This window comes from Oncorhynchus nerka, linkage group LG25 (assembly GCF_034236695.1).
Source record: "Oncorhynchus nerka isolate Pitt River linkage group LG25, Oner_Uvic_2.0, whole genome shotgun sequence".
Lineage (NCBI taxonomy): Eukaryota > Metazoa > Chordata > Actinopteri > Salmoniformes > Salmonidae > Oncorhynchus > Oncorhynchus nerka.
The window spans coordinates 1,526,887-1,547,294 of record NC_088420.1 but is presented as its reverse complement, the minus strand read 5'-3'; the positions used below and the strand labels follow the sequence as shown (position 1 = coordinate 1,547,294).

Below are 20,408 nucleotides of genomic sequence, written 5' to 3'. Positions count from 1 at the left end.
GAGGAGTCCTGTGGTATGTTTGAGACACTGCCCTCAACCAGGACGGTATCAACTGTTTCCTGTAGTTGTATCGAAGCTTACAATGGGTTAGGGTTATGAAATGTCTTTACAACTTGCACATCGGTTCTGCTGGCCCGATAATAAGTTTTATGGAAAAAGGGTTGAAAGTAGGTGTTTCCATAATGACAATCTAAATGGCCTACAACTGGTCAAATGTTGTCACGATGTGCACTCGTGCTGCCTTGTCTCCTCTCACTCACACTCAGTGTTGCCAATTTAGCGACTTTTACGACAGCCAATAGCTACTTTCCTCACTGAGGAGTTGGCAACACTTGCTCACATTCTGCTGCCTCCTACAGCACTCAGTCTCAACACACACCTCTCACTCAGCAACAGCCTCCTGAAATAATCGTGTGAGTTGTTCTTATTTCTATTAGCGTCGCTACAGTCCTATTATCACCGGCGTCGATTGCCTTTATAAATCCTCCACGTTGGATCCAAATGATTGACAGCTAAACAAGACATGAAAACAGATGACGTAGCTAGATTTTTAGCCTTGTCACGGGGCGTTTTCGAATTGAAAGCATCCTGCGTTCCTCCCTTGAAGAAGCTTAATGATTGATCTGCTGTAGGTGTAAGCACATAACTTTCACCTATCCATCAACCAACAGGTGCATCCCATATCGGAAATGGTATCATTATAAATGAATTGATACATATATTGATTTGCTATCCTCTCCCTGACTTTGTAGATGTGTAGCCCTAAATGTTTAATAGACTTTTGAATAGATATCAATGTGCCATTATGTGACTGATACGTACCTGCCGGTTCGTCTTTTCACTGATATTCTCGCTTTAAATCATCCAGAATAAAGATCTTTACCTGCATTGTCGACTACAACCTATGGAGGGCGCTATATGCAGCACCTAGCAACAAATTTAGCTACTTTTTTTTTTAAAGAAGGAAACTTTTAGCAACTTTTGAAAAGTGACTCAAACGCTAAAATGCACGCATTTTCCCTCTAAATGACACACACAAAAAAAAAACATTTTCTGTCACAACACATGTACCTGGCTGCAAAAGTGCATTGTGAGTGACATCTGCAGCAATTTGAGTAAATTGCACATCATTGTTGGCTGACTGCAGCAGCAGTAGTACGGGTTCGACGAGACAAACCCAATGAATAGAATCTTGATCTTGAACAGAATTTACAACATCAATCAACATGTCAAAAGTGTACAGAAAAGAGTAGGAGTCTGTCTGGTTTTTTTGCCAGTCAAATTGAGTAACGTTATTGTTTATTCTACGTAATGACGCAGTTTTACGTTATCACGCAATGACATCACAACGTCATCTAGCAACTTTTAGCAACAAATCAACCTGCGTCTAATATATATATATACATATGTACAGTGTGCTTTGGACTTGCCTCGCCTAGTCACAAATTTAATTTAAGCCCACCATTTGTGTCACTTATGGGAAAATGTGTGATTAATGATGACTTCAGAAATGAGAGAGACTTCCCCGCCAATTGCTGCTGGTGTATGGATAGCTGTCATATCAAGTTTCATCAATGGATCGACGTTTGTGCTTCAAAAAAAGGGAATATTACGATCCCGTAAAAGAGGTAGAGTGCTGGGGGGAAAGAATCCCATGTATTATCATGTTTGTAGGGTCATTTGTTGGCTACAATGTTGTAATATCCTCAGACACAGTAACATTACTACTGTACAGTAAATACACCACATCTCTTTTAACTTCATTCGGTTCCTCTTGAATTTTCGTGATATTTCTGCAAAAGAAAATTAATGCTGCTTTCGTGGCATAACTAGAATAGGACATGGAAATCAGAGGGTGACTACTGTACTGTTAATAACACAAACACTGTATGTAATGTCATTCTTTTTTTAGGTGGGTCCTATCTAAAAGATGGCGTATGGTGGAGCGGTACACTCTCCAGTAAGTAGCCGAGTTAACAGCGCCACCTGGCATTTATTAACTGTAGTACATCCTCATGGATATTTCTGTCACCACACAGGATTCTCCTAATAATAAAGACATTGTACTAACTACTACATTAACTATCACTACTCACCGATTGCGTTTATGTGATTGATCATATTTCATGAATTCAATTGACCTCTGAACTCCTCCGAACAAGTGATTGCGGGACAGATTGGGAACTTCCTGGCCTATAACGCAACCCCTGCTGTGGTGGTCACACCTTTAGGAGCCCTGGGGGTGCTGTTTGGGTGAGTTATTGATTGGCATGTTATCATTCAGTGGGTGACTACTATTGTATTTTGTTTTCTGGTGGGGGTGTTTACAGTGATGTGATGTTTGCTACAGTACAGGAGTTTTTACAGTGATGTTTGCTACAGTACAGGAGTGTTTACAGTGATGTGATGTTTGTGTTTACAGTGATGTGATGTTTGCTACAGTACAGGGGTGTTTACAGTGATGTTTGCTACAGTACAGGAGTGTTTACAGTGATGTTTGCTACAGTACAGGGGTGTTTACAGTGATGTTTGCTACAGTACAGGAGTGTTTACAGTGATGTGATGTTTGTGTTTACAGTGATGTGATGTTTGCTACAGTACAGGGGTGTTTACAGTGATGTTTGCTACAGTACAGGGGTGTTTACAGTGATGTTTGCTACAGTACAGGGGTGTTTACAGTGATGTTTGCTACAGTACAGGGGTGTTTACAGTGATGTGATGTTTGTGTTTACAGTGATGTGATGTTTGCTACAGTACAGGGGTGTTTACAGTGATGTTTGCTACAGTACAGGAGTGTTTACAGTGATGTTTGCTACAGTACAGGGGTGTTTACAGTGATGTTTGCTACAGTACAGGAGTGTTTACAGTGATGTGATGTTTGCTACAGTACAGGGGTGTTTACAGTGATGTTTGCTACAGTACAGGAGTGTTTACAGTGATGTTTGCTACAGTACAGGGGTGTTTACAGTGATGTTTGCTACAGTACAGGGGTGTTTACAGTGATGTTTGCTACAGTACAGGAGTGTTTACAGTGATGTTTGCTACAGTACAGGGGTGTTTACAGTGATGTTTGCTACAGTACAGGAGTGTTTACAGTGATGTTTGCTACAGTACAGGGGTGTTTACAGTGATGTTTGCTACAGTACAGCGGTGTTTACAGTGATGTTTGCTACAGTACAGGAGTGTTTACAGTGATGTGATGTTTGTGTTTACAGTGATGTGATGTTTGCTACAGTACAGGGGTGTTTACAGTGATGTTTGCTACAGTACAGGAGTGTTTACAGTGATGTGATGTTTGCTACAGTACAGGGGTGTTTACAGTGATGTTTGCTACAGTACAGGAGTGTTTACTGTGATGTTTGCTACAGTACAGGGGTGTTTACAGTGATGTTTGCTACAGTACAGGGGTGTTTACAGTGATGTTTGCTACAGTACAGGGGTGTTTACAGTGATGTTTGCTACAGTACAGGGGTGTTTACAGTGATGTTTGCTACAGTACAGGGGTGTTTACAGTGATGTTTGCTACAGTACAGGAGTGTTTACAGTGATGTTTGCTACAGTACAGGGGTGTTTACAGTGATGTTTGCTACAGTACAGGGGTGTTTACAGTGATGTTTGCTACAGTACAGGAGTGTTTACAGTGATGTGATGTTTGTGTTTACAGTGATGTGATGTTTGCTACAGTACAGGGGTGTTTACAGTGATGTTTGCTACAGTACAGGAGTGTTTACAGTGATGTGATGTTTGCTACAGTAAGGGGTGTTTACAGTGATGTTTGCTACAGTACAGGAGTGTTTACAGTGATGTGATGTTTGCTACAGTACAGGGGTGTTTACAGTGATGTTTGCTACAGTACAGGGGTGTTTACAGTGATGTTTGCTACAGTACAGGGGTGTTTACAGTGATGTTTGCTACAGTACAGGGGTGTTTACAGTGATGTTTGCTACAGTACAGGGGTGTTTACAGTGATGTTTGCTACAGTACAGGAGTGTTTACAGTGATGTTTGCTACAGTACAGGGGTGTTTACAGTGATGTTTGCTACAGTACAGGAGTGTTTACAGTGATGTGATGTTTGTGTTTACAGTGATGTGATGTTTGCTACAGTACAGGGGTGTTTACAGTGATGTTTGCTACAGTACAGGGGTGTTTACAGTGATGTTTGCTACAGTACAGGGGTGTTTACAGTGATGTTTGCTACAGTACAGGGGTGTTTACAGTGATGTGATGTTTGTGTTTACAGTGATGTGATGTTTGCTACAGTACAGGGGTGTTTACAGTGATGTTTGCTACAGTACAGGAGTGTTTACAGTGATGTTTGCTACAGTACAGGGGTGTTTACAGTGATGTTTGCTACAGTACAGGAGTGTTTACAGTGATGTGATGTTTGCTACAGTACAGGGGTGTTTACAGTGATGTTTGCTACAGTACAGGAGTGTTTACAGTGATGTTTGCTACAGTACAGGGGTGTTTACAGTGATGTTTGCTACAGTACAGGGGTGTTTACAGTGATGTTTGCTACAGTACAGGAGTGTTTACAGTGATGTTTGCTACAGTACAGGGTGTTTACAGTGATGTTTGCTACAGTACAGGAGTGTTTACAGTGATGTTTGCTACAGTACAGGGGTGTTTACAGTGATGTTTGCTACAGTACAGCGGTGTTTACAGTGATGTTTGCTACAGTACAGGAGTGTTTACAGTGATGTGATGTTTGTGTTTACAGTGATGTGATGTTTGCTACAGTACAGGGGTGTTTACAGTGATGTTTGCTACAGTACAGGAGTGTTTACAGTGATGTGATGTTTGCTACAGTACAGGGGTGTTTACAGTGATGTTTGCTACAGTACAGGAGTGTTTACTGTGATGTTTGCTACAGTACAGGGGTGTTTACAGTGATGTTTGCTACAGTACAGGGGTGTTTACAGTGATGTTTGCTACAGTACAGGGGTGTTTACAGTGATGTTTGCTACAGTACAGGAGTGTTTACAGTGATGTGATGTTTGCTACAGTACAGGGGTGTTTACAGTGATGTTTGCTACAGTACAGGGGTGTTTACAGTGATGTTTGCTACAGTACAGGGGTGTTTACAGTGATGTTTGCTACAGTACAGGGGTGTTTACAGTGATGTTTGCTACAGTACAGGGGTGTTTACAGTGATGTTTGCTACAGTACAGGAGTGTTTACAGTGATGTTTGCTACAGTACAGGGGTGTTTACAGTGATGTTTGCTACAGTACAGGAGTGTTTACAGTGATGTGATGTTTGTGTTTACAGTGATGTGATGTTTGCTACAGTACAGGGGTGTTTACAGTGATGTTTGCTACAGTACAGGGGTGTTTACAGTGATGTTTGCTACAGTACAGGGGTGTTTACAGTGATGTTTGCTACAGTACAGGGGTGTTTACAGTGATGTGATGTTTGTGTTTACAGTGATGTGATGTTTGCTACAGTACAGGGGTGTTTACAGTGATGTTTGCTACAGTACAGGAGTGTTTACAGTGATGTTTGCTACAGTACAGGGGTGTTTACAGTGATGTTTGCTACAGTACAGGAGTGTTTACAGTGATGTGATGTTTGCTACAGTACAGGGGTGTTTACAGTGATGTTTGCTACAGTACAGGAGTGTTTACAGTGATGTTTGCTACAGTACAGGGGTGTTTACAGTGATGTTTGCTACAGTACAGGGGTGTTTACAGTGATGTTTGCTACAGTACAGGAGTGTTTACAGTGATGTTTGCTACAGTACAGGGGTGTTTACAGTGATGTTTGCTACAGTACAGGAGTGTTTACAGTGATGTTTGCTACAGTACAGGGGTGTTTACAGTGATGTTTGCTACAGTACAGCGGTGTTTACAGTGATGTTTGCTACAGTACAGGAGTGTTTACAGTGATGTGATGTTTGTGTTTACAGTGATGTGATGTTTGCTACAGTACAGGGGTGTTTACAGTGATGTTTGCTACAGTACAGGAGTGTTTACAGTGATGTGATGTTTGCTACAGTACAGGGGTGTTTACAGTGATGTTTGCTACAGTACAGGAGTGTTTACTGTGATGTTTGCTACAGTACAGGGGTGTTTACAGTGATGTTTGCTACAGTACAGGGGTGTTTACAGTGATGTTTGCTACAGTACAGGGGTGTTTACAGTGATGTTTGCTACAGTACAGGGGTGTTTACAGTGATGTTTGCTACAGTACAGGGGTGTTTACAGTGATGTTTGCTACAGTACAGGAGTGTTTACAGTGATGTTTGCTACAGTACAGGGGTGTTTACAGTGATGTTTGCTACAGTACAGGGGTGTTTACAGTGATGTTTGCTACAGTACAGGAGTGTTTACAGTGATGTGATGTTTGTGTTTACAGTGATGTGATGTTTGCTACAGTACAGGGGTGTTTACAGTGATGTTTGCTACAGTACAGGAGTGTTTACAGTGATGTGATGTTTGCTACAGTAAGGGGTGTTTACAGTGATGTTTGCTACAGTACAGGAGTGTTTACAGTGATGTGATGTTTGCTACAGTACAGGGGTGTTTACAGTGATGTTTGCTACAGTACAGGGGTGTTTACAGTGATGTTTGCTACAGTACAGGGGTGTTTACAGTGATGTTTGCTACAGTACAGGGGTGTTTACAGTGATGTTTGCTACAGTACAGGGGTGTTTACAGTGATGTGATCTTTGCTACAGTACAGGGGTGTTTACAGTGATGTTTGCTACAGTACAGGAGTGTTTACAGTGATGTTTGCTACAGTACAGGGGTGTTTACAGTGATGTGATGTTTGCTACAGTACAGGGGTGTTTACAGTGATGTGATGTTTGCTACAGTACAGGAGTGTTTACAGTGATGTTTGCTACAGTACAGGGGTGTTTACAGTGATGTTTGCTACAGTACAGGGGTGTTTACAGTGATGTGATGTTTGCTACAGTACATGGGTGTTTACAGTGATGTGATCTTTGCTACAGTACAGGGGTGTTTACAGTGATGTTTGCTACAGTACAGGGGTGTTTACAGTGATGTTTGCTACAGTACAGGGGTGTTTACAGTGATGTTTGCTACAGTACAGGAGTGTTTACAGTGATGTGATGTTTGTGTTTACAGTGATGTGATGTTTGCTACAGTACAGGGGTGTTTACAGTGATGTTTGCTACAGTACAGGAGTGTTTACAGTGATGTGATGTTTGCTACAGTAAGGGGTGTTTACAGTGATGTTTGCTACAGTACAGGAGTGTTTACAGTGATGTGATGTTTGCTACAGTACAGGGGTGTTTACAGTGATGTTTGCTACAGTACAGGGGTGTTTACAGTGATGTTTGCTACAGTACAGGGGTGTTTACAGTGATGTTTGCTACAGTACAGGGGTGTTTACAGTGATGTTTGCTACAGTACAGGGGTGTTTACAGTGATGTGATCTTTGCTACAGTACAGGGGTGTTTACAGTGATGTTTGCTACAGTACAGGAGTGTTTACAGTGATGTTTGCTACAGTACAGGGGTGTTTACAGTGATGTGATGTTTGCTACAGTACAGGGGTGTTTACAGTGATGTGATGTTTGCTACAGTACAGGAGTGTTTACAGTGATGTTTGCTACAGTACAGGGGTGTTTACAGTGATGTTTGCTACAGTACAGGGGTGTTTACAGTGATGTGATGTTTGCTACAGTACATGGGTGTTTACAGTGATGTGATCTTTGCTACAGTACAGGGGTGTTTACAGTGATGTTTGCTACAGTACAGGGGTGTTTACAGTGATGTTTGCTACAGTACAGGGGTGTTTACAGTGATGTTTGCTACAGTACAGGGGTGTTTACAGTGATGTTTGCTACAGTACAGGAGTGTTTACAGTGATGTGATCTTTGCCTAGCTAGCTAACTGCATGCCTCCCTGTTTTGACCACTGAAATGTTTGCTTTGTGATCCAGGGCTGTTCTGGCCTCCTATATCCTCCAGGAACAGCTGAATGTCCTGGGGAAGCTGGGCTGTGTGTTGTGTTGCTGTGGTTCTGTCGTGCTCATCATTCACTCCCCTAAATCAGAGAGCGTCACCTCTAGTCTGGAGCTGGAAGAGAGGCTTGCTGATCCAGGTGGGTGGGACCTGGACATGGTTATTACATCCCAAATGCACCCTATTCTCTATATAGTGCACTACTTTAGACCAGAGCCCTATTCCCTATATAGTGCACTATTTTAGACCAGAGCCCTATTCCCTATATAGTGCACTACATTAGACTAGAGCCCTATTCCCTATATAGTGCACTACATTAGACTAGAGCCCTATTCCCTATATAGTGCACTACATTAGACTAGAGCCCTATTCCCTATATAGCGCACTACATTAGACTAGAGCCCTATTCCCTATATAGTGCACTACATTAGACTAGAGCCCTATTCCCTATATAGTGCACTACATTAGACTAGAGCCCTATTCCCTATATAGTGCACTACATTAGACTAGAGCCCTATTCCCTATATAGTGCACTACATTAGACTAGAGCCCTATTCCTATATAGTGCACTACATTAGACTAGAGCCCTATTCCCTATATAGCGCACTACATTAGACTAGAGCCCTATTCCCTATATAGTGCACTACATTAGACTAGAGCCCTATTCCCTATATAGTGCACTACATTAGACTAGAGCCCTATTCCCTATATAGTGCACTACATTAGACTAGAGCCCTATTCCCTATATAGTGCACTACATTAGACTAGAGCCCTATTCCCTATATAGTGCACTACATTAGACTAGAGCCCTATTCCCTATATAGTGCACTACATTAGACTAGAGCCCTATTCCCTATATAGTGCACTACATTAGACTAGAGCCCTATTCCCTATATAGCGCACTACATTAGACTAGAGCCCTATTCCCTATATAGTGCACTACATTAGACTAGAGCCCTATTCCCTATATAGTGCACTACATTAGACTAGAGCCCTATTCCCTATATAGTGCACTACATTAGACTAGAGCCCTATTCCCTATATAGTGCACTACATTAGACTAGAGCCCTATTCCCTATATAGTGCACTACATTAGACTAGAGCCCTATTCCCTATATAGTGCACTACATTAGACTAGAGCCCTATTCCCTATATAGTGCACTACATTAGACTAGAGCCCTATTCCCTATATAGTGCACTACATTAGACTAGAGCCCTATTCCCTATATAGTGCACTACATTAGACTAGAGCCCTATTCCCTATATAGTGCACTACATTAGACTAGAGCCCTATTCCCTATATAGCGCACTACATTAGACTAGAGCCCTATTCCCTATATAGTGCACTACATTAGACTAGAGCCCTATTCCCTATATAGTGCACTACATTAGACTAGAGCCCTATTCCCTATATCGTGCACTACATTAGACTAGAGCCCTATTCCCTATATAGTGCACTACATTAGACTAGAGCCCTATTCCCTATATAGTGCACTACATTAGACTAGAGCCCTATTCCCTATATAGTGCACTACATTAGACTAGAGCCCTATTCCCTATATATACGTTGCACTGTTCAGAGTGCTCTGTACACGGACATGATAGTTTGACCCAGCCCAGAACTGCTCAAAGTCCTCTGAATAACAACTTTGCATCTAAGTTCAATTGAGAGTAATTCTGAGGTGTGTGAATGTGTTCTCTCCATGCAGTGTTCGTCACCTATTCCTTGTTGGTGGTCCTACTACTGGTTGTGCTGATGGTGTGGGTGGCCCCAGCTCACGGCACGTCCAACATCATGGTGTACGTGTCCATCTGCTCCCTCCTGGGGAGTTTCACAGTCACCAGCTGTAAGGGGCTGGGCCTGGCTGCTCAGGATGCCTTCGGCGGGGGGGGACCTTCCAGCAGCCGAGCCCTAGGTCTCTTCCTGGGTCTACTGGGAACCCTGTCCGTCAGCATCCTCATCCAGTTCACCTTCATCAACAAGGCTCTGGAGCACTACAGCTCCAACACGTTTGAAGCCATTTACTATGTGACCTTCACATCTACAGTCCTCATAGCTTCAGCCATCTTGTTCAGAGAGTGGACCACAGTGGGTTTAGTAGACTGCCTGGGCATGCTGTGTGGGCTAACCACTGTGGCTGTTGGGGTCCTGCTGCTCCGTGTCTCCTCAGAGGCCTCACTCACCTGGAAACCAGCTGCTACAGGACCAGATAAAATGGATTAATCAGAGGCTTGTCAGTCTCAGGGGGATTAATGCAGTGTTTATTGGTTCATTTGGGGCCATATTTTTTTTATCTTGAATAACATATATATTGTGAATTGCATTTGTATCTAATAAAATACTTGAATATAAGTTGAAGAATCTTACCGGTGGATTTGCGAACAACATAATCTGTTGTGCAATATTTGTTGCTCGCCATTCTCAAGGGCTCAATGATCGTCCTGTTGTGTTCAAACACACTAAGCAGCATTGTTGCTGTTTAATGTGCTAGATGTTTGCTATTCTAACACTTGTCAGTCAGTGTCAATCCACGTGGACTGGCTGTAAAACCAAAATAACCTAACTCGTGTGTCCGATTGAAAAGTCTTAACTTACAACGTGGTCAACTTTGTCAGTATGGGGTCGTCTTTTATAATTAAGTGAAATTAACTCAATGATATTTTGTATTTTACTACAATAAAAGGCAAAAAAATAAAAAAATTCTTATCCTGTGACGTGTTTGCAAGGCAGTTAACCTCCCAACAACTGTTCCGATGACGTGGCTGTCGATTAGGCAGCCCCATGCATCTCTTATTCAGAGAGTTGGTTAAATGCACTCTGTGCTGCAACTGACTACGTATCCCCTCCACGTGGCTGTCGATTAGGCAGCCCCATGCATCTCTTATTCAGAGAGTTGGTTAAATGCACTCTGTGCTGCAACTGACTACGTATCCCCTCCACGTGGCTGTCGATTAGGCAGCCCCATGCATCTCTTATTCAGAGAGTTGGTTAAATGCACTCTGTGCTGCAACTGACTACGTATCCCCTCCACGTGGCTGTCGATAAGGCAGCCCCATGCATCTCTTATTCAGAGAGTTGGTTAAATGCACTCTGTGCTGCAACTGACTACGTATCCCCTCCACGTGGCTGTCGATTAGGCAGCCCCATGCATCTCTTATTCAGAGAGTTGGTTAAATGCACTCTGTGCTGCAACTGACTACAGAGAGTATCCTCCACGTGGCTGTCGATAAGGCAGCCCCATGCATCTCTTATTCAGAGAGTTGGTTAAATGCACTCTGTGCTGCAACTGACTACGTATCCCCTCCACGTGGCTGTCGATTAGGCAGCCCCATGCATCTCTTATTCAGAGAGTTGGTTAAATGCACTCTGTGCTGCAACTGACTACGTATCCCCTCCACGTGGCTGTCGATTAGGCAGCCCCATGCATCTCTTATTCAGAGAGTTGGTTAAATGCACTCTGTGCAACCACCACTCTGTGCTGCAACTGACTACGTTTCCCCTTCACGGGGAGAGTAGTTCAACCACCACTCTGTGCTGCAACTGACTACGTTTCCCCTTCACAGGGGAAGAGTAGTTCAACCACCATTTCACTACAGCAGACCTTCTAAATGTGGACCAGATGATGTGTTCTCACCCACATAACAGGTTATTATGACAGCTACCCACACGTCCTCTGTGAGAAACTACCAAAATAACATTTCATTCTTTTAGAGTCTTCTTCAGTCCGTTTGGACTCCCTTCATGTCCGATGACCATTCAGTCCATTTGTAAACCTTAGAACTATGCCTATTCACATAAGCATTGTGGGTCGTTGAATTATTTAGAGAGTAATTCTAGACAGTCATAACAGTGTGGCGGGGGAACTGGGACTCTTTTTTTTTTTGTAACGTTGGATCGAAGGACTCACAAAGGCTGGAGAGAAAAGTGACAACGTTTTGGTTGAATCTCGGCAGGTAATGTTAGATATTGTTCTCACTAATTCAATAACTGTAGGTATTATATTTGGATTTGTGTTATTGCTTGGTAAATACATTGCAGCTCTGAAGAAGCACTGTTTGTTGAATATCAGAGAAACTATAAGTTTGATATAAAAATACAGTATGATATGATACAGTATGATATGATACAGTATGATATGATATAGTATGATATGATACAGTATGATATGATACAGTATGATATGATACAGTATGATACAGTATGATATGATACAGTATGATATGATACAGTATGATATGATACAGTATGATATGATATGATATGATAGAGTATGATATGATACAGTATGATATGATACAGTACGATATGATATGATACAGTATGATATGATACAGTATGATATGATACAGTATGATATGATACAGTATGATATGATATAGTATGATATGATACGATATAGTATGATATGATACAGTATGATATGATACAGTATGATATGATACAGTATGATATGATACAGTATGATATGATACAGTATGATATGATACAGTATGATATGATATGATATGATACAGTATGATATGATACAGTATGATATGATACAGTATGATATGATATGATACAGTATGATATGATACAGTATGATATGATACAGTATGATATGATATGATACAGTATGATATGATACAGTATGATATGATACAGTATGATATGATATGATATGATATGATATGATATGATATAGTATGATATGATACAGTATGATATGATACAGTATGATATGATACAGTATGATATGATATGATACAGTATGATATGATACAGTATGATATGATACAGTATGATATGATACAGTATGATATGATATGATACAGTATGATATGATACAGTATGATATGATACAGTATGATATGATACAGTATGATATGATGATATGATATGATACAGTATGATATGATACAGTATGATATGATACAGTATGATATGATACAGTATGATATGATACAGTATGATATGATATGATATAGTATGATATGATACAGTATGATATGATATGATATAGTATGATATGATACAGTATGATACAGTATGATATGATATAGTATGATATGATACAGTATGATATGATACAGTATGATATGATATGATACAGTATGATATGATACAGTATGATATGATACAGTATGATATGATACAGTATGATATGATACAGTATGATATGATACAGTATGATATGATACAGTATGATATGATACAGTATGATATGATACAGTATGATATGATACAGTATGATATGATACAGTATGATATATGATAGTATGATATGATACAGTATGATATGATACAGTATGATATGATACAGTATGATATGATACAGTATGATATGATACAGTATGATATGATACAGATATGATATGATACATGTATGATATGATACAGTATGATATGATACAGTATGATACAGATATACAGTATGATATGATACAGTATGATATGATATAGTATGATATGATACAGTATGATATGATACAGTATGATATGATACAGTATGATATGATATATTACGATAGTATGATATGATACAGTATGATATGATACAGTATGATATGATATGATATGATATGATACAGTATGATATGATACAGTATGATATGATATATATGATATGATACAGTATGATATGATACAGTATGATACAGTATGATATGATACAGTATGATATGATACAGTATGATATGATACAGTATGATATGAGTATGATATGATACAGTATGATATGATATATGATATGATACAGTATGATATGATACAGTATGATATGATACAGTATGATATGATACAGTATGATATATGATATGATACAGTATGATATGATACAGTATGATATGATACAGTATGATATGATACAGTATGATATGATATAGTATGATATGATATGATATAGTATGATATGATATGATATGATACAGTATGATATGATACAGTATGATATGATACAGTATGATATGATACAGTATGATATGATACAGTATGATATACAGATATATGATACAGTATGATATGATATAGTATGATACAGTATGATATGATACAGTATGATATGATATGATACAGTATGATATGATACAGTATGATATGATAAGATATGATATGATACAGTATGATATGATACAGTATATCTATGATATGATACAGTATGATATGATACAGTATGATATGATACAGTATGATATGATATATATGACAATATGATATGATATAGTATGATATGATACAGTATGATATACAGATATATGATATATATGATACAGTATGATATGATACAGTATGATATAGTATGATATGATATAGTATGATATGATACAGTATGATATGATGATATGATACAGTATGATATGATACAGTATGATATGATACAGTATGATATGATACAGTATGATATGATACAGTATGATATACAGATACAGTATATGATACAGTATGATATGATACAGTATGATATGATGCAGTATGATATGATATAGTAGTATGATATGATACAGTATGATATGATACAGTATGATATGTCTGATACGATACAGTATGATATACAGTATGATATGATACAGTATGATATGATATGATATGATACAGTATGATATGATACAGTATGATATGATACATGATACAATGATATGATACAGTATGATATACAGTATGATACAGTATGATATGATACAGTATGATATGATACAGTATGATATGATACAGTATGATATGATACAGTATGATATGATACAGTATGATATGATATAGTATGATATGATACAGTATGATATGATACAGTATGATATGATACAGTATGATATGATACAGTATGATATGATACAGTATGATATGATAAGAGTATGATATGATACAGTATGATATGATACAGTATGATATGATACAGTATGATATGATACAGTATGATATGATACAGTATGATATGATATGTATGATATGATATGATATGATACAGTATGATATGATACAGTATGATATGATACAGTATGATATGATACAGTATGATATGATAGTATGATATACAGTATGATATGATACAGTATGATATACAGTATGATATGATATGATATGATACAGTATGATATGATACAGTATGATATACAGTATGATATGATACAGTATGATATACAGTATGATATGATACAGTATGATATACAGTATGATATGATACAGTATGATATGATACAGTATGATATGATATATGATATAGTATGATATGATACAGTATGATATGATACAGTATGATATGATATAGTATGATACAGTATGATATGATACAGTATGATATGAGTATAGTATGATATATAATATGATACAGTATGATATGATACAGTATGATATGATACAGTATGATATGATACAGTATGATATGATACAGTATGATATGATACAGTATGATATGATACAGTATGATATGATACAGTATGATATGATACAGTATGATACAGTATGATATGATACAGTATGATATGATACAGTATGATATGATACAGTATGATATGATACAGTATGATATGATAGTATGATATGATACAGTATGATATGATACAGTATGATATGATACAGTATGATATGATATAGTATGATATACAGTATGATATGATACAGTATGATATGATACAGTATGATATGATACAGTATGATATGATATAGTATGATATACAGTATGATATGATACAGTATGATATGATACAGTATGATATGATACAGTATGATATGATACAGTATGATATGATACAGTATGATATACAGTATGATATGATACAGTATGATATGATACAGTATGATATACAGTATGATATGATACAGTATGATATGATACAGTATGATATGATACAGTATGATATGATACAGTATGATATGATAGTATGATACGATGCAGTATGATATGATACAGTATGATATACAGTATGATATGATAGTCTGATATGATATAGTATGATATATATACAGTATGATATGATACAGTATGATACAGTATGATACAGTATGATATGATAGTCTGTATACGATATAGTATGATATGATACAGTATGATATACAGTATGATATGATAGTATACGATGTATGATATGATACAGTATGATATGATACAGTATGATATGATAGTCTGATACAGTATACAGTATGATATGATACAGTATGATACATACAGTATGATATGATATATGATATGATATATGATATACATATGATATGATAGTATGATATGATACAGTATGATATGATAGTATGATATACATATGATATGATATATGATATGATACAGTATGATATACAGTATGATATGATATAGTATGATATGATACAGTATGATATGATACAGTATGATATGATACAGTATGATATGATAGTCTGATACGATACAGTATGATATGATACAGTATGATATACAGTATGATATGATAGTCTGATACGATACAGTATGATATGATACAGTATGATACAGTATGATATGATATGATATAGTATGATATGATACAGTATGATATGATAGTCTGATACGATACAGTATGATATGATACAGTATGATATACAGTATGATATGATAGTCTGATACGATACAGTATGATATGATACAGTATGATATACAGTATGATATGATAGTCTGATATGATACAGTATGATATGATACAGTATGATATACAGTATGATATGATAGTCTGATACGATACAGTATGTTACAGTATGATATGATATAGTATGATATGATACGATACAGTATGATGAGGTAAGATACGACAGAGTATGATAGAATATGATATGATACAATATGATAAGAGTATGATACCGTATGATACAGTATGATATGATACAGTATAATATGATACGATACAGTATGATACAGTATAATATGATATAGTATGATATGATAGTATGATATGATACAGTATGATATGATAGAGTATAATATGATACAGTATGATACAGTATGATATGATAGTTTGATATGATACAGTATGATATGATAGAGTATAATATGATACAGTATGATACAGTATGATATGATACAGTATGATATGATATAGTATGATATGATAGTTTGATATGATACAGTATGATATGATATAGTATGATATGATACAGTATGATACAGTATGATATGATACAGTATGATATGATACAGTATGATATGATACAGTATGATATGATACAGTATGATATGATACGATACAGTATGATATGATACAGTATGATATGATACAGTATGATATGATATGATATGATATAGTATGATATGATACAGTATGATATGATACAGTATGATATGATACAGTATGATATGATAGTAGTATGATATGATATGATACAGTATGATATGATACAGTATGATATGATACAGTATGATATGATAAGAGTATGATACAGTATGATATGATACAGTATGATATGATACAGTATGATATGATACAGTATGATATGATACAGTATGATATGATACAGTATGATATGATACAGTATGATATGATACAGTATGATATGATACAGTATGATATGATACAGTATGATATGATACAGTATGATATGATACAGTATGATATACAGTATGATATGATACAGTATGATACAGTATGATATGATAATATGATATACAGTATGATATGATACAGTATGATATGATACAGTATGATATGATATGATATGATATATATGAGTATGATATGATAGTATGATATGATACAGTATGATATGATACGCAGTATGATATGATACAGTATGATATACAGTATGATATGATACATATGATATGTATGATATAGTATGATATGATATATGATACAGTATGATATGATGATACAGTATGATATGATATAGTATGATATGATACAGTATGATATGATATATACAGTATGATATGATACAGTATGATATGATACAGTATGATATGATACAGTATGATATGATACAGTATGATATGATACAGTATGATATGATATAATACAGTATGATATGATAGTATGATATGATACAGTATGATATGATACAGTATGATATGATATAATACAGTATGATAGTATATATGATATGATACAGTATGATATGATACAGTATGATATGATACAGTATGATATGATAGTATGATATGATACAGTATGATATGATACAGTATGATATACAGTATGATATGATATATGATATATGATACAGTATGATATGATACAGTATGATATGATACAGTATGATATGATACAGTATGATATGATACAGTATGATATGATACAGTATGATATACAGATATGATATGATATACAGTATGATATGATACGATATACAGTATGATATGATACAGTCTGATACATACAGTATGATATGATACAGTATGATATACAGTATGATATGATAGTCTGATATGATACAGTATGATATGATACAGTATGATATGATACAGTATGATATGATATGATATAGTATGATATGATACAGTATGATATGATACAGTATGATATGATACAGTATGATATGATACAGTATGATATACATATGATATGATACAGTATGATATGATACAGATGATATACAGTATGATATGATAGTCTGATACGATACAGTATGTTACAGTATGATATGATATAGATATGATATGATACGATACAGTATGATATGATACGATAGATATGATGAGTATGATATGATACAGTATGATATGTATGATATGATATGATATGATATTTAGTATGATATGATATAGTATGATATGATACAGTATGATATGATACAGTATGATATGATACAGTATAATATGATACAGTATGATATATATATGATATGATACAGTATGATATGATATAGTATGATATGATAGTATGATATGATACAGTATGATATGATAGATGATATGTATAATATGATATGATACAGTATGATATGATACAGTATGATATGATAGTTTGATATGATACAGTATGATATGATATATGATAGTATGATACAGTATGATATGATATATGATATGATACAGTATGATATGATACAGTATGATATGATATATGATATGATAGTATGATATGATACAGTATGATATGATACAGTATGATATGATATAGTATGATATGATACAGTATGATATGATATACAGTATGATATGATAGATATAGTATGATATGATACAGTATGATACAGTATGATACAGTATGTTATGATACAGTATGATATGATACAGTATGATATGATACAGTATGATATGATATGATACAGTATGATATGATATAGTATGATAGTATGATATGATACAGTATGATATGATACAGTATGATATGATACAGTATGATATGATACAGTATGATATGATACAGTATGATATGATACAGTATGATATGATAGTATGATATGATACAGTATGATATGATACAGTATGATATGATACATGATATGATACAGTATGATACAGTATGATATGATATAGTATGATGATATGATACAGTATGATATGATATGATACAGTATGATATGATACAGTATGATATGATACAGTATGATATGATAGAGTATGATATGATAGAGTATGATATGATACAGTATGATACAGTATGATACAGTATGATATGATACAGTATGATATGATACAGTATGATATGATACAGTATGATATGATATAGTATGATATGATACAGTATGATATGATACAGTATGATATGATACAGTATGATATGATACAGTATGATATGATACAGTATGATATGATACAGTATGATATGATACAGTATGATATGATACAGTATGATATGATACAGTATGATATGATAGTCTGATATACAGTATGATACAGTATGATATGATACAGTATGATATGATACAGTATGATACAGTATGATATGATATAGTATGATATGATAGTATGATATATGATATGATATGATACATATGATACAGTATGATATGATACAGTATGATACAGTATGATGAGTATGATATACAGTATGATACGATGCAGTATGATATGATATAGTATGATATGATACAGTATGATATGATACAGTATGATATGATATAGTATGATATGATACAGTATGATATGATACAGTATATGATATGATATGTATGATATGATACAGTATGATATGATACAGTATGATATGATACAGTATGATATGATAGTCTGATATGATACAGTATGATATGATACAGTATGATATACATACAGTATGATATGATAGTATGATACAGTATGATATGATACAGTATGATATGATATGATATGATACAGTATGATATGATAGTATGATATGATACAGTATGATATGATACGATACAGTATGATATGATACAGTATGATATGATAGTATGATATGATACAGTATGATATGATACAGTATGATATGATATGATACAGTATGATATGATACAGTATGATATGATACAGTATGATATGATACAGTATGATATGATACAGTATGATATGATACAGTATGATATGATATGATATGATATGATAGTATGATACGATACAGTATGATATGATACAGTATGATATGATATAGTATGATATACA

General features: G+C 35.6%; 1 protein-coding gene across 2 annotated transcripts; it reads left to right on the top strand.

Moving 5' to 3' along the window:
- The first annotated feature begins 347 nt into the window (after nt 1-347).
- On the top strand, nt 348-10,285 carry nipa1 (NIPA magnesium transporter 1). 2 transcript variants are annotated; one of them, XM_029656960.2, is made up of 5 exons: nt 348-413; nt 1,913-1,960; nt 2,163-2,253; nt 7,911-8,071; nt 9,642-10,285. In XM_029656960.2, coding segments are annotated over exons 2-5 (768 nt in total). In that variant the 5' UTR covers nt 348-413; nt 1,913-1,959; the 3' UTR covers nt 10,157-10,285. The 2 variants fall into 2 exon arrangements, with proteins under 2 accessions (XP_029512820.2, XP_029512819.2); XM_029656959.2 differs by lacking the exon at nt 348-413 and adding an exon at nt 1,321-1,628.
- The last annotated feature ends 10,123 nt before the right edge of the window (nt 10,286-20,408 follow it).

Bases quoted from the DNA above. Each gene is read 5' to 3' on its own strand.
- nipa1 (XM_029656959.2), top strand. From the start codon at position 1,496: ATGATGACTTCAGAAATGAGAGAGACTTCCCCGCCAATTGCTGCTGGT. The intron at 1,629-1,912 runs GTAGAGTGCTGG...TTCTTTTTTTAG, and splicing joins ATTACGATCCCGTAAAAGAG to GTGGGTCCTATCTAAAAGAT. The intron at 8,072-9,641 runs GTGGGTGGGACC...CTCTCCATGCAG, and splicing joins AGAGAGGCTTGCTGATCCAG to TGTTCGTCACCTATTCCTTG.